The sequence below is a fragment of the Pleurodeles waltl genome, chromosome 12 (assembly GCF_031143425.1).
Source record: "Pleurodeles waltl isolate 20211129_DDA chromosome 12, aPleWal1.hap1.20221129, whole genome shotgun sequence".
NCBI lineage: Eukaryota > Metazoa > Chordata > Amphibia > Caudata > Salamandridae > Pleurodeles > Pleurodeles waltl.
The window spans coordinates 279,380,180-279,394,624 of record NC_090451.1 but is presented as its reverse complement, the minus strand read 5'-3'; the positions used below and the strand labels follow the sequence as shown (position 1 = coordinate 279,394,624).

Sequence of the window (14,445 nt, the reverse complement as noted above, 5' to 3'; positions counted from 1 at the left end):
AGTGCTGCAGTCTTTTTAAAGGATAGCGCCTCTTCATCTCATGCTGCTGGCGCAATTGCGAAAAAAAACATCTTACACCTCCTCCGTCAAGCACCCAAAAAAAGACCTTGATTCTCCCTCAAAATCACCTACACATCTTACTCTAGATGATGTCATGGAGGAATTGCGTGCACTAAGGCCCTTTATGATGGACACTAATGCCTCTTTGCAACGTATTGAGGCGCAATGGTCCCAACACGAACAACAAATTTGTACTCTGGAACAGAGAGTCAGTAACCTTGAAGACTGTAACACTGTCAATCCTCAGATCTCTAAAGACATAGCTCAACTTAAAAGGCTTACTGAAAACTTAGAAAACAGAAATAGGAGAAATAATCTTTGCCTTTTTGGGATCACAGAAGGTTTGGAAGGCTCTAACATGATTGCATTCCTTCAAACAGCAATACCTTCAATTCTTCGCTTGCCTCCTACCTCTCCCCTCTCTATCCAACGGGCACATCGATTAGGTCCACAGACTTCAACTGGCCCTCGTGCACATCCTAGAGGAATTATTATTCTCTTTCTCCAATTTACTGACTTGATGCAAATACTCTTGGAAGCCAAAAAGTTGGGCTCTTTGCTATGATCAGGTCATAAAGTGTTTTTCACACAAGACTTCTCTCCTGCTACAGCTGCACGTCGCAAACAGTTTTTGGACTTACGTCCACAACTCAAATCCTTGAATATTCGATATGGTCTTCTTCACCCATGCCTTTTCAAAATTACATTCAAGGCAAATCTTACTCGTTTGAGGAACCTTCAGCACTACAAACGTTTATTAACCAACACAAAACAGAAGCAATGGAACTAGGTGCATCTGCAATTACTTGATATAATTTAATTTGTCTTTAATGTCCTTTCTTTTTTTTTCTGGACAGTTTAATAGCAATGGTTATGTTTAATATGTATATCCATGGTTTTCCTTCTCTGCATCTTCACACATATATATATATATATATTTGTTTTTTTTAGATAGTGTTCTTTGTGCAATCCTCATGTTCCTTTCCCAACCGTATCCCTTTCTCACCATCCAAACTGTTCTCCTACACGTTCCACTGGTAAGCTTTGATTTTTATTGTTTTTCATGTCACAGTCCTTTACTGTAGTTGTTACGTTATTTGGTCTCCTGAATGGTACATTTTTCGTTTGTATGTTTTTTTTTTTTTTCCCATGAAACTCGCCTTCATATGTTTTAATATCTAATATCACTTTTCTTGTACTGAAGCCACTCTTGCCTGTCTTTTCAGGTTCTCCGCTGTCCCTCTACCTTTCGGGGTATTCACTTTCTATCTTGTTTTCTTTAGCTTTCGTGGACTTTAGTCCCTGTATTGCCACATCCATGTATATACAATTTCTGGAGGTCATCTTCCTCCTTTTCTTTACCATCTTGTTTCTTTCCCATTTCTTTGCTTTTGCAAAACTGATATGCCTAGTTTTTTCCTTGTTACAGCAGTTGTTTATTAATACTTCTTGTTATGCAACTTAGAACTGTTACTTGGAATGTTAAGGGGCTTAAGCACCCCATTAAACGTCAGAGTGTCTTATCTCACCTAGCTCGTATAAAATGCCACATTGCTTAGTTGCAAGAGACTGAACTCAACAACTCTGAGGCAATTAAGCTTAAAAAAACAATGGGTGGGGGACATTTTCTACTCCCCTTCCATCACAAACAAAAATGGGGTAATTATACTCTGTCATAAATCTCTCAAACCTACCATATTTTCACAGCATCAAGATACAGAAGGTCGCTGGGTACTTGTTACATTTACAATTGACAATATTTCTCTTACTATCCTAAATATATACGGCCCCACACATCCAGATCCACATTTTTGGAAGAATCTTTCACATATTGTCTCTGAACATTCCTCAAACAATTTACTAATAGGTGGTGACTGCAACCAAATTCTCGATCCATTTTTGGACAGACGTTCCACGTCACATTTCATTCCACATGCATCCCACAAAGCTTTTAAAAACTTTATTTTACAGCATTCTCTCTCTGATTCCTGGAGAGTATGCAATCCCGATATCTTGGAATACTCTTTATTCTCCTACCCACTATTCTCATTCTAGGCTTGATTATATCTTTCTGAGTAAAGGTTTATTGCAACATATGGTCAACTCTGAAATCGGTGCTATTTTGATCTCAGATCACGCACCTGTGATTACTGACCTTGATCTTTTTCTTAATGGTTCTAAAACATCTTCATGGAGGTTTAATAACTCTCTACTTTCAGATGCTACTTTTGTCACTTCCTACAGTAAGTTTATAGAAGAATACTTTCACATCAACGATAGTGATCAACTATCATTTCATTTTGTGTGGGATGCATTCAAAGCAGCCTCTAGGGGTTTCATCATAAGTTACGCTCACTCAAAAAAAAAGTCTGCTCAACAAAAATCGACTTCCATCCTTGAAAATATAAAGTCCCTAGAACATGAATACTATACTCACAAAACTAGTAAATCACATCTTGAAGCACTAGTCTCAGCTAAAATGGAGTTTAACCAATATACCACTGAACAAGCATGCAGCACCCTCCTGAAAATAAATGCCAGATATTATGGTGGTAACAATAAAGCTGGTTCTCTTCTAGCTCGATATTTGAAACAAAGAAAAGAAAAAACAACTATTAAATCTATCACAGATAACAATGGTGTTAAACACTTTAGAGATAAAGATATAGCATTGTGTTTCGCTTCTTACTATAAGGACCTGTACACTCCAGAACACATACCAACAGTTGAATCTCTCAACCAATATTTCTCTAATCTCAAACCAAGAGACCAATTGCAGATTGACCTCTCATCTTTAGACCAACCCCTACAACTTACCAAACTATATACAGCTTAACAATCACTCCCGAAGGGTAAGGCTCCAGGCCCAGATGGCTTCACAGTAGAATTCTTTATTCAGTTTGCTAAGTCTCTTTTCCCCAAACGCTTTCAATTACTTAATCACTTTATAATGTCAGGTTCTGCGTCTGGCTCATTTACGGAGGCCATGATTTGTCTTATTCCTAAAAAAGATCGGGATGCGACTGACTGTAAAAATTATAGACCCATATCTTTAATTAATACGGATTGTAAACTCAATGCCAAAGTTTTAGCTCTCCGTTTACTCCCATATATACCTGACTTTATTGATTCTCTTCAATCTGGTTTTATCCCTAATAGACATGTAGCAGATAATTCCCGTACTTTTTAAAATATTATTAACAAGGCATCTACTTAAGATTCCTCTGGCAGCTTTATCAAAGGATGCGCAGGGGTGTGGAATTTATTAAAATATCTACTTGTCCAGGGGACAGGTTGCTTCTCAAATCTACTTGTCCTGTAAAAAGATCTACTTGTCCCTTTGGTGCCATGTAGTGTGGCGACAAATTATGGCAGCAATCTCATTATGTAAGAGCTCTGATAATAGCCTCTCTGATTATGCCAGGGCTACTACCAGAGTAGGGCTTGAATACTTGCAGTTTCAATCCCTACTGTAGCAATTTCCTTATTTTGCCACCTTTCTGCAGATCTGCATACTGGGGCTGGAGGAAGCAGTAAGCAATAGTTCCAGGGCTGGAATGCCTTTGAGTCTGCAAACCTACTAACCTGCATGTTTTAAAGATTTTCACCAGCTTCTCTCTAATATTTTCCCCATAATAAGAAAGGTTGGACATTTACTCCTGACAATGGCAGAATTAGAACTTCTTCCAGGGTTGGGAAGAAAGTGGCCGGAGGGAAAATGAACTTGCAAATGCTCAATAGATTTTCACATGAGCAAATCTACACATGCATATTTACCCATGCTAAAATACAGTTCACAAATATTTTATAGGGGTACGACATATACCATGGGTGCACTTTTGTGACTTTCTTTAAGAATTTGGGGCCACATGTAGGTAGGTTCAGATTTGCGACCCGCAAATTGCGAGTCAGAGCGACTCGCAATTTGCGAGTTGCAAATCCAAATGTAGGATGGTGTCCCTGACACCATCTGTGAGTCGCAAGGGCTTCGCAAATGCCCACCTACTGAATAATTATTAAGTGGGTCGCAATTTGCGACCCCCTTGCGAATAGCGGCCCTCACAGGGATGGTGGCCTGCTGGAGACAGCAGACCACCATGTCTGTGACTGCTTCCTTAAAGGAAAACGAGATGCATTACAAAAACGAAAAATTAAACGTTTTTGTTTCATTTGTTCAGAGCAGTCAGTGGTCCACAGGACCACTGCCTGCTCTGAAAAAATGTTTACAGTGACATTCACAATGGGGAAGGGGTCCCATAGGGACCCCTTCCCTTTTGCGAAAGTGTTAGCACCCATTTGAAATGGGTGCAAACGGCGATTGGTTTGCGCCCGCGTTCGTGGTCACAAAACAATCCTACATTGCACTGCGAGTCGCAATTAGGAAGGGAACACCCCTTCCTAATTGCGAGTCGCAAAGCCGTTTTGCGATTCGGTAACCAGGTTACTGAATCGCAAAACTGGGTTTGTGCATCCCAATGTGCTTTTTGCAAGTCGCAAACAGCGAAAGTCACTGTTTGCGACATGCAAAAAGCTACCTACATGTGGGTCTTGGTCCCTAATTAGGTCTGGTGTTAACAAAGACATTTTGTTTTTATTAAACTTCTATTTCTCTCTCTTTCGGCTGACTTTACTGTGAGTGATCGCATTCTGCTCTTTCACAAGGAGCATATTGGCACAGAAAGTAGTTTTGTTCAGTGTCAGGAACTACAGAGGCAATCAGTGACGTAACGAAACTGGAGGGTGCCCCTTTGCAAAGAACATGGAGGAGCCCCCTCTCCAGTCTCACTCAGGGCAGGTGCTGTGCTGAAGGGGCCCCCTGGAGGGCAGCTGCAGGGCCTTTGTTATGCCACTGGTGGCAACGTGTGCTTTTAGTGTTCAAAAACCTTTTGGGGGGTTTTTGCCAGTGTTTGTTACAATGTTGAGGGCCTGGTAGCTCCCACAACAGTAAAGTGTTACAAAAGCCATGTCAAAACAAGACACGCATTGATGAAACTCAAAGACTTATAAAAATATGTCAGACCAGTTGGCTTTGTCAGTGTTTGTTTATTTTCATGCTTCCCATATTCGTGTTGAAAATGGTTACACTGATTTTCCATTAGAAATATTTTTGGGAAATACTAGCATGCATCAACACATTTTACTAAATGACACTTCATTTGCATCTAATCAGAGAGCATTCTGGGAGCATTATACTTAGCCTCATAGTCTAAACTTTTCAAACATGTGTATACATGTTTTTTTTTGTACTGGAACCAACGTCAGTAGTGAAGTGTGACCTTAAAACATTTATTTACAGCACTCACCCTAATAATGAAGGCTTTCAAATAATGAACCATAAATACAAGTTCGGACAGCATTATCTTTTGGAAACACACTACCTTAACTGCAGAGAGTTCCACTCTCTGTAAACAGGCAGCCGAAGGGTTTGTGCTGCAGAGGGTTGGGCCTACTTGTCCCAAGGACAAAGTAAACATAAAAACTTGTTGCCCTTGACCCCAAACAAGATGTCCCGGGCGTCGGGCGATAGGAATTCCACATCCCTGAATTGCGAAAAAGGCCTTTGATAGGGTCTACTGGGGTTTCTGTCGAAAGCATTGGAATGGCATGAACTAGGTACTAAATTCCGACATTTTATATCCATTCATTATTCCTCACCATGTTCCTCGGTTATAACAAACGGTATCCGATCTCCTTTTTTCTCCTCTTAAATGGGGTACACGTCAGGGATGCCCATTATCTCCTTTACTATTTATTTTGGCTCTCGAACCTTTTCTATACCAATTAAAAATGTCTGAACAATTTACGGGGTTTCAAATTAATAATGCACACATCAAATTTATGGCATATGCTGATGATATTCTTTTGTTCATGTCTCACCCTGACACTACTCTTCCTGCATGAGCTCAACTTATATTCTGATGTATCTGGCAATAAACTTAATAGAGACAAAACAGTGGTCTTACCACTTAATGCGCATTGCACTGGCTCTGTATTCATTGATGCAGTATTATTTTGGAATTCTTCTAAGATTAAATACCTGGGGGTATGGTACTGCTCTACTCTCAAGGATACATTAAGGACTAATTTAGAAATCTTATCTGCAAAGCTTGTTGATCTCACACAGAAATGGTCTCCGTTATATCTCACGTGGTGGTGCCGCTTGGACACCATTAAGATGATGCTTCTCCCTATCATTAACTTCTTCCTTATGATGCACTACTGTCTAGTTCAATTGATAAAATTCTATCCAAGTTCCTGTGGAACGGTAATCACTCCCAAATCTCTCTCTCGAAATTAAAACTTCCTAAAGTACAAGGTGGAGTTAATTTCCCTGACTTTATAACTTATCACAAATCTTTTGGCATTAAGCAAATACATCCCTATTTATCTACACTCAATGATGCACCTCAAAAGCTATGATTCTCTTTGGAAGAAACATTTATTTCTCCCTTTTCCCATAAACACATTATATTTATGTCTAACCCCCCAAAATTCTGGTTGCCCAGCACTGTCTCCCATTCAGTCAACTTACTGAAACCTTTTTTTTATTTTGCATCTTATCCCCATTAATCAATTCTTTAACAGTCCTATTTGGCCCAATAGTTCGCTTAGGAAACAAGGTAAAACCTTGTGTTTGAAGGCTTGGATGACTAAAGGTATTCTTCTAATTTCCCAATTATATCATAAAGACTCTATCATCCCTTTTACTACTCTCTCAGCAATTTATAATCTCCCTATTCGCATGAAATCCCAATATATCATTCTTTCTACTCTAGTTCAAGAGGCCCTCAATAAACTTATACATCATAATCATTCTTCTCTTGCATCATCTCCACACCCGATTGTAACTTCTAATTATCCTAGGGCAGCTGGAATTTATAAACTTTTAAGAACATCTGTTTCACCTAGACTCAAATCACCTACTGAGACATTGTGGGAATCAGATCTTGGTGTTGTTTGGCCAACTTCTTTATGGGATAGAATATGGTATAAGATACATTCTACTGCACGCCCTGCAAGCCTCACACAGACCCTATATTTCTTTTATAAAAAAACTTTTCTACACTCCTGTACGCCTTTACAAACTCAAACTTGCACAAAATGACAATTGTTGGCGCTGCCACACTCAGCAGGGTACTGACTTTCACATGTTTTTTTCCTGTCCATCCCTATCTACTTTTTGGTCCTCAATATGGTCTCGCATTTCAGCAATAGCTCGGCTCTCCTTCCAATGTCATATGAATTACTGTTTTTGGGTGACATACACGATATCTGGAGTTCATTCAGGCCTCTTGGAAAATTGGTAGACCTTTTGCTTTCTATTGCAATCTCTATTATTACTTCTAACTGGAAATCTTCGGAGAACATTACTCTCAGACAGTGGTGGAATTTTGTAGGTTATCATCATAGACTTTACAGCTACAAGCTTAATTCAACAGGAACTTCAAACGTCATCAGCTATGGTTGCCATTAAGTAACTATCTCTCACGCACTGCAAAGGAAATAGATTTTTCTCCTCCTTTTTAGGCTCACAAGGATCCGCGGCTGTTAAAGTGAGTGATTACCCCCAGTTCACCCAACTGTAGATGCTGTCTTGGGTGAGTATGATTGAGCAAGAGGAGCATCAGTCTCAGCTACAATCAAGAAGATCTCAGTGGCAGGCAGAGCATAGCGAGTGTGTCTCCAACAATCCATCTCTCTGTGGAAGATTTTGACATTTGGTGTAAGCAGAGCCATTACTTTATCAAGGATGAGTGCAGAACTACCTCTGGATGGGACCATGACTAGCCACTACACAGATGTTTTAACTGCCTCATATACTCATGTTTTTTGGCTAATTATGAGAAAGCTATGGACAATTTAGGAGAAAATTCTGCTGAAAAATCTGCCTTTTTTGCCATTACCTTTTCCAAGATTTTTGGGGTAAGGGATACTCCTAAAATTCTAATTGTTTTTACAAAATATTCTAATGAGGAATCCCCAGCCCTCCTGGGGAACATGGGTTCTCTTTGCTAGCTGTGTTTCATTCAAGACATGTATTTATGCCCCTTTCAAATTTCACCAGCCACCATTCTTCACTAAAGTCCTTTATATCCCATCACTTTGAAAGTTCAACAGTGACCAGGATGCCCCTTAAGGAGAATCTTGCCTCTCTGGACAAAAACCTGCAACCTCAACTCACTGGAAGGCGGGTTAGTGGACACCAGATCCCTTAGTGAGCCATACACTTGCTGTCAACATCTCTCATCTCCACGTCATGAGTTTGAAATCCGGGAAGGACAACTCAGCCTTCCACACTTCTGAGGTCATAAAACGGAGCATCGTTAACTTTGGTAATTGTAACATCTGCTATTTAGAGTGATTTGAAACAGCAGTGGTCTGGTATGTAGTGATACAAACAAGGAATACAAGTTATCATTATAACAGAGAATTAGGCCCAGTATAGCACAATGTGCAACAATGACATTTCAGCCAATACATCACAGACAAATGGCCTCATGCCACCTTAATCAGAATTGCTGAGTCTAGCCTTGAAACTTGTAAACCTAAAAGTCCAAGTACCCAGGGTGCTACTGACAATATGATCAGGTATTTATTTCAAGAAGTATTGCATGATAAGGAGCCACTTGCCAGCTATGTTCTTTCTGTTCTAAAGAAGCACAGGTAAACAGCTATTTTATCTTACCGGTAATCCACCAATTTTGTTAGTATCGAATGAACAGGTTTCATGCCCCCCAATTGCTGCATCTCGTAACCCCAGCAGTACAGGCTGGTTTACCGGAGGACAGGCAGAAGAGGATGTCATTACAGGTCACTGTTCAGTTTCAAAGGGTACCCTATTTAGAATACAAAAATAAATAGAGATAACATGGTTTTAATATCCATATAAGTCCATACTGGGGCAACAGGAAAAAAGATGAATACAAAGTATAAATCTACACCAAGTGAAAAAGTGCTGCAGAGGCAACACCTCTGTTTAGAATTAAAAACCCATAACTCTGAATCTCAGGTCACATTACGTCTCGTATGATTGGTGGTAAATCGCTAAATCACATACCACACTCAACCAGGAGTCACCCAGAAGCACGTAATTCAACAATGTGTGAAGGTCTACTATGAAAAAATGATGCTTATATATTTCTGTGGCCACCCACTCTCCTTGTGCAAATGGACTTCTGCTAAGGCATCTACTGCTATGTCTTCCACTGCTGCCAGTGTTTCTATGTGTCTAATGTATATTCTGTGTTAACTAATGAGTCTTCTACTCTTCTCCACTGTTAATAATGTGCACGTAGGTCACTGGGTCTAATACGGTCACTTGTGTCAGTCGTGAGCTTTTAACCACTGTTAATGCGTCTATTGTGTTCTACTGTTTGTGTGTGTGTTGAGACCCAATACTGCATCTACAACTGTGCTAGCAAACCTCTGTGTCTCAAATACAATATTTTACGGATGTGTCTAGTTCTGCTACATCAGCAGTTTCTTGTACCAATACAGTGTAACAGCCACTTTGCATTATTCTTGTATCTTCATCTAGGAAATAACAAGCATTTTCAATGCAACAGATCTCGCATTAGCGATAGTTAAACCTGTTGGCGCTGTAAATGATAATGACAATCTAGCCGTTGGGGCCTTATAAATATTGAGCCATGAGGCACATTAAACCTTTATCAAAATCTATTATGGACAAACTGCAGATCACATATTGGCACCGTAGTTGAATCAATGCAGCTCTTCCTGCCCGTGGGCGATGACATAAGGAACACTGAGTTGGATAATAAACAACGTGTGGCTTTCCTGTTCGAATTCTAGCAGCTTGGGACTAGTCTCCACAGATACAGGAAGGACTGAGTGCCCATCGTCTCCTAGCCCCCCGGTGAGTGAGGCTGATGCATTACCAGAATCAAAAGGAGTATTGTTCTTGCACCTTCTCCCTTTATGGTGGCACTGTAAGGCTTTCTTAATTGAGCACCTTTATTGTAGAAATCAGAGCTTTGGCAATGCAGTTATATCAATGCATCCATTTCGCAAAAACTCTATAAATAAAATTAAATTAAATTTAAACATTCTGCAGTGTTGTAAGTAGATGAGTACAATTTCAACATTAACCATTGTGGGAGATTATCGGACTATACTGGTGAAAGGACAATGCCCAGGATAGTGTGGAGAGGGGCAGGGCCATCACACTCTGGAGGAAGCGTGATGGGCCAACAAAACTTTTCTCTTAGTGAATGTTTCCTGGGCAGAAACTTAGCGAGCAAAGGAGGGACATTTAGCACAGTGCACCAATAAAAGTGAAGCATTTAAGACAAGCACAACAAAGAACAAATGGCAAGAGTGGGCGTGGTTTAAGCCTCTATGCTGAACACAGCATGTCTTGCAGACGCAGCGCATGCGCTGCCTAGGCTTGAACTAAAAAGAAATAATAGTGGCACCCTGCCATTTAGTCCTACATTCTCTGAAGACAATTTGACCCGGGAAGGTTAAAACATTCCTAAATACACTTAGAAACATATGGCTGTTATTCCCAGATGGTCGGTAACTGCAATTCAGGTGCAAATAGGGGTCTGCACCCAACTCACAAATACAAGCAGTGTGCAAATGCAACGCAATTTAAAAAACTTAACACAAGTGGTGCAGGGGGAAAACACAGTAATCTCATATTCACCACAACAGAAGCAGTGAAACCAAAGAAGAGCTACTCATGGACAGCGATCCTGATCTCTCATGTACTCTGATCCGACTTGATGTACAAATTGATTTTCATGCCTCTGTCTTCAGCATACTTTCCTCTTGCATCAACATGTGTGAGAGAGAGGGGGAAAGAGAGAAGGAGGGGGGAGAGAAAAATAGACAGGATAGTATGTATTTGTGTGTGAGAGGGAGAGAGATTTGTTGTGAGAAAATGTTACACCACTGATACCCAGAAAGACCACTTCAGTTTCTGTGTGTGGGAGGGAAACATGCACTATCTTTTCTGTGCATGTGAGGGAAGCCACTGTGAAGCATATTTTATTTCTAAGGGAAACCTGAACTGTTTCTGTCTTTGGTGTCTCTACCTGTTGCTTTAAAGGAGTGCTTGTGCTGCTGCTATACATACTTTACCAGTTGTTTGTGTATGCATGTTTCTGTGTGTGATGAGACTATCCCTGCTGTTGCTGTCTTTGCTGTACTTATTCTCTCCACAGGGGCAGCCTGTGGTGTCTCAGCTGCACATGCTGGGTCTGTTCTGTAAGCAGAAGAAAAAGCTGTTGTCTATATGTGATGGCCACTTGCCCTGTTCCTGGCCTTTACTATATCTTTTTCACTTTGTGTGAGACACTTGAACTGCGTGTTGATGTCTGAGCTTTGTAAACCCTAGTTTTGTCAATGATTGTTGGATTTAGCCACTTAAATCCAAAGTGTATGTTTGAACCTAGAGGCTGGGATATACAACACAGACATCGAAGTGGACAGGCCCAATATATGATTTAATCTCATGAGGATACAGGTTTTACAGACCAGGACTTTCATTAGCAAACCATTGTTTTCAGATCTGCTGGGTTGAACAGAACACAATCAACAAAGGTACAGTACTCCAACACAACTCAATCAAGGATAAACCTCCAAGAAGGCACTGGTGTGGCAAATAAAGGTGCTGAGTGGAAGATACGTCCTTGTGACATGAATCTGTACATTTTGCAATGCTTTCATTTGTCTAGGTTACCACTTAATTCACTTTGCATAACCCTCTTCAGCTAAGAGAAGCACTCAGGTGGCTTAACAAGTAGCACTGCAACTTCCAAGCTGCCAACCCATGACTTGCTAACCCATGTCTTTCTCTCTATGTTTACAGTATTCACATATATCAGGAAACATATTTAACAAAATAAGTGCTGACAATGCCAATAGGTGTGGCTTTTAAATGAATGGGCCTCATCACTGCTGATCTCGGACACTCATAAGTCATCATACAAGCATTAATGCACTCCCCCTGTCCCTCATAGACCTATGGACTCATTCTGGAATTCACCCAATTACTCATCTTCAAAAAACAGACACAAACTCAACAAGTATATGAAAGTTAAATTAAAAGAAGAAAAAAGAAAAACATGCCACCACATAATTTAAACTTGGTGGACAGATGTTTGCAGCACAAAAATAAAATTAGATGTAGCAGGAGGTTGCTCTTTTGCAACAGTATTGTTCATAGTGTCTTGTTATTCTAAGGTTCCGACATAGCTGCCATGCTGAGAGGTAACAAGTTGACCATCTTGTACCAGTAAGCACAATGATAAACTATTCACAATATCATTCATACATGGCCGCTCAGTACACATCTCACTGGGTGGCCAACTTCAAATGCTACATTGTATAGGTTATCATGTGTACTGCTCTAAAAAGGTCAACATAAAGCATCTGAACATGATGGTCATCTTACAATGCTAAACAAGGATACCTTAATCACAATACCATTGCAAAAGGGCAGCATAATCTAGAATAGAATCCATACAGGATGCAGCACACTACAGATGAAAGGAGCAGCGAGTAATCAGCCCTCTAAAACTGTGTCTGAGGAGCTGCAGGACACTCAAAAAGGAGAAGAAAAAAGGGAACCTATAGAAAGTAAAGGATGGAAACTACAGGACTGACCACATTCCTTTTTAGGAGGATGTGCACTTGTGATCAAACAAATGCCATTATCCACAGAACAATAAAACCAATGGATGAATGGGGAAACCCATTTCCTGGTGCAGTAAGCTGTGATGGGGAGAAATACTAAGTGAATTAAACTTGAACAGATTGAAGAGGGCTGACCGAAAGACTTTCTATGTGTAAATGCTTATGTATTTTTTTATATTTTAACAAGTGTCTGAGAGACAACTACATCTACCAGGCCCCCCTGAGAGGGTCTAGCAGGGTTTTTCACAATGCAAATTTCCCACCCACAAGATTTGTCAGAGGAAGTAACCAACACAAAACTCCTCCTTGCTTACTACAGTCATCTGTAGGATTCCATTAAACACAATTCCGGTCTACACTCATTAACACAGTGTTATATCAGGGGTGTGGAAACACCCGGGACATATTGTTTGGGGTCAAGGGCAACTAGTTTTCATGTTTTTTTGTCCTTGGGACAAGTAGGCCCAACCCTCTGCAGCACAAAGCCTTTGGCTGCCAGTTTACAGAGAAGGGAACTGTCTGCAGTTGGAGGTAATGTGTCCATATATTAATGCTGTTCGAACCTGTATTTATGGTTCATTAATGAAAAGCCTTCACTGAGTGAGCATTGTAAATAAATGTTTTAAGGTCACACTGCACTACTGACACTGGTTCCAGTTAAAAAAAAAAAAAAAAAAAAAAAAGGGTATACACACATTTGAAAAGTTTAATACTATGAGGCTAAGTATAATGCTTCCAGAATGCTCTCAGATTAGGTGCAAATGTTTGCAGAAGCTTGTAAGCAAGGGTGATGATTTCTTAGTAGAAAAAAAAACATTTCACTACTATGAAATTTCAGGTGCTGTTCCTTTGAAGCGTCATTTAGTAAAATGTGTTGATGCATGCTAGTATTTCCCAAAAATATTCCTAATTTAAAAAAATCAATGTAACCATTTTCAACAAGATTGTGGGAAGCATGAAAATAAACAGGCACTGGCAAAGCCAACTGATCAGACATTTTTTGTGAGACTTTTGTTTTCGTCAATGTGTGTCTTGTTTTGACATGCCTTTTGTAAACCTTTATTGTTGTGGGAGATGCCAGGCCCTCACCATTGTAACAAACACTGGCAAAAAGAAAAAAACGTTTTTGGTCTCAAAAAACACACATTGCCACCAGTGGCATAACAAAGGCACCACAGCCCCCCTCAGGACAGCACCCGACCTGAGTCTGGAGGGGAAGGGTTTATGTTCTTTGAATGGGGGAAGGGAGGAGGTTGCTGACACTGAACAAAACTACTTTGTGTACTAATATCCTCCTTGTGGAAGAGCAGAATGTGATCAATCACAGTAAAGCCAGCCGATAGAGAGAGAGAAATAGAAGTTTAATAAAAACAAAATGTCTTTGTTAATGCCAGACCTAATTCTTACAGAAAGTCAAAAAAGTGAACATATGGTATGTCTTTGAATTAGTAGCTTTCATGAATTCACAAGAACTTTCAGAAGTAGATCAGGAAATCATACTCCTAGAAAATATTTAGCATGAGCAAACATACATGTGTAGATTTGCTCATGTGAAAATCTATTGAACATTTTCAAGTTCACTTTCCCTCCAACTACTTTCTTCCCAACCCTAGAAGAACTTCTACTTCTGCCATTGTCCGGAGTACATTTCCAACCTTTCTCATTATGGGAAAAGGTTAGAGAAGAGCTGGTGAAAATCCTTAAAACATGCGAGTTAGTAAA

General features: G+C 40.0%; 1 protein-coding gene across 6 annotated transcripts in view; it reads right to left on the bottom strand.

Moving 5' to 3' along the window:
• The window catches only part of PDCD2L (programmed cell death 2 like), a 68,819-nt gene that overhangs the window by 51,030 nt on the left and 3,344 nt on the right, over window positions 1-14,445 (bottom strand). For all 6 annotated transcript variants that reach the window (XM_069216191.1, XM_069216195.1, XM_069216192.1 and 3 more), the window contains exon 2: window positions 8,747-8,897. In XM_069216191.1, coding sequence (XP_069072292.1) covers window positions 8,747-8,866 — 120 coding nt within the window. In that variant the 5' untranslated portion in view covers window positions 8,867-8,897. The remainder of the gene's footprint in view (window positions 1-8,746; window positions 8,898-14,445) is intronic.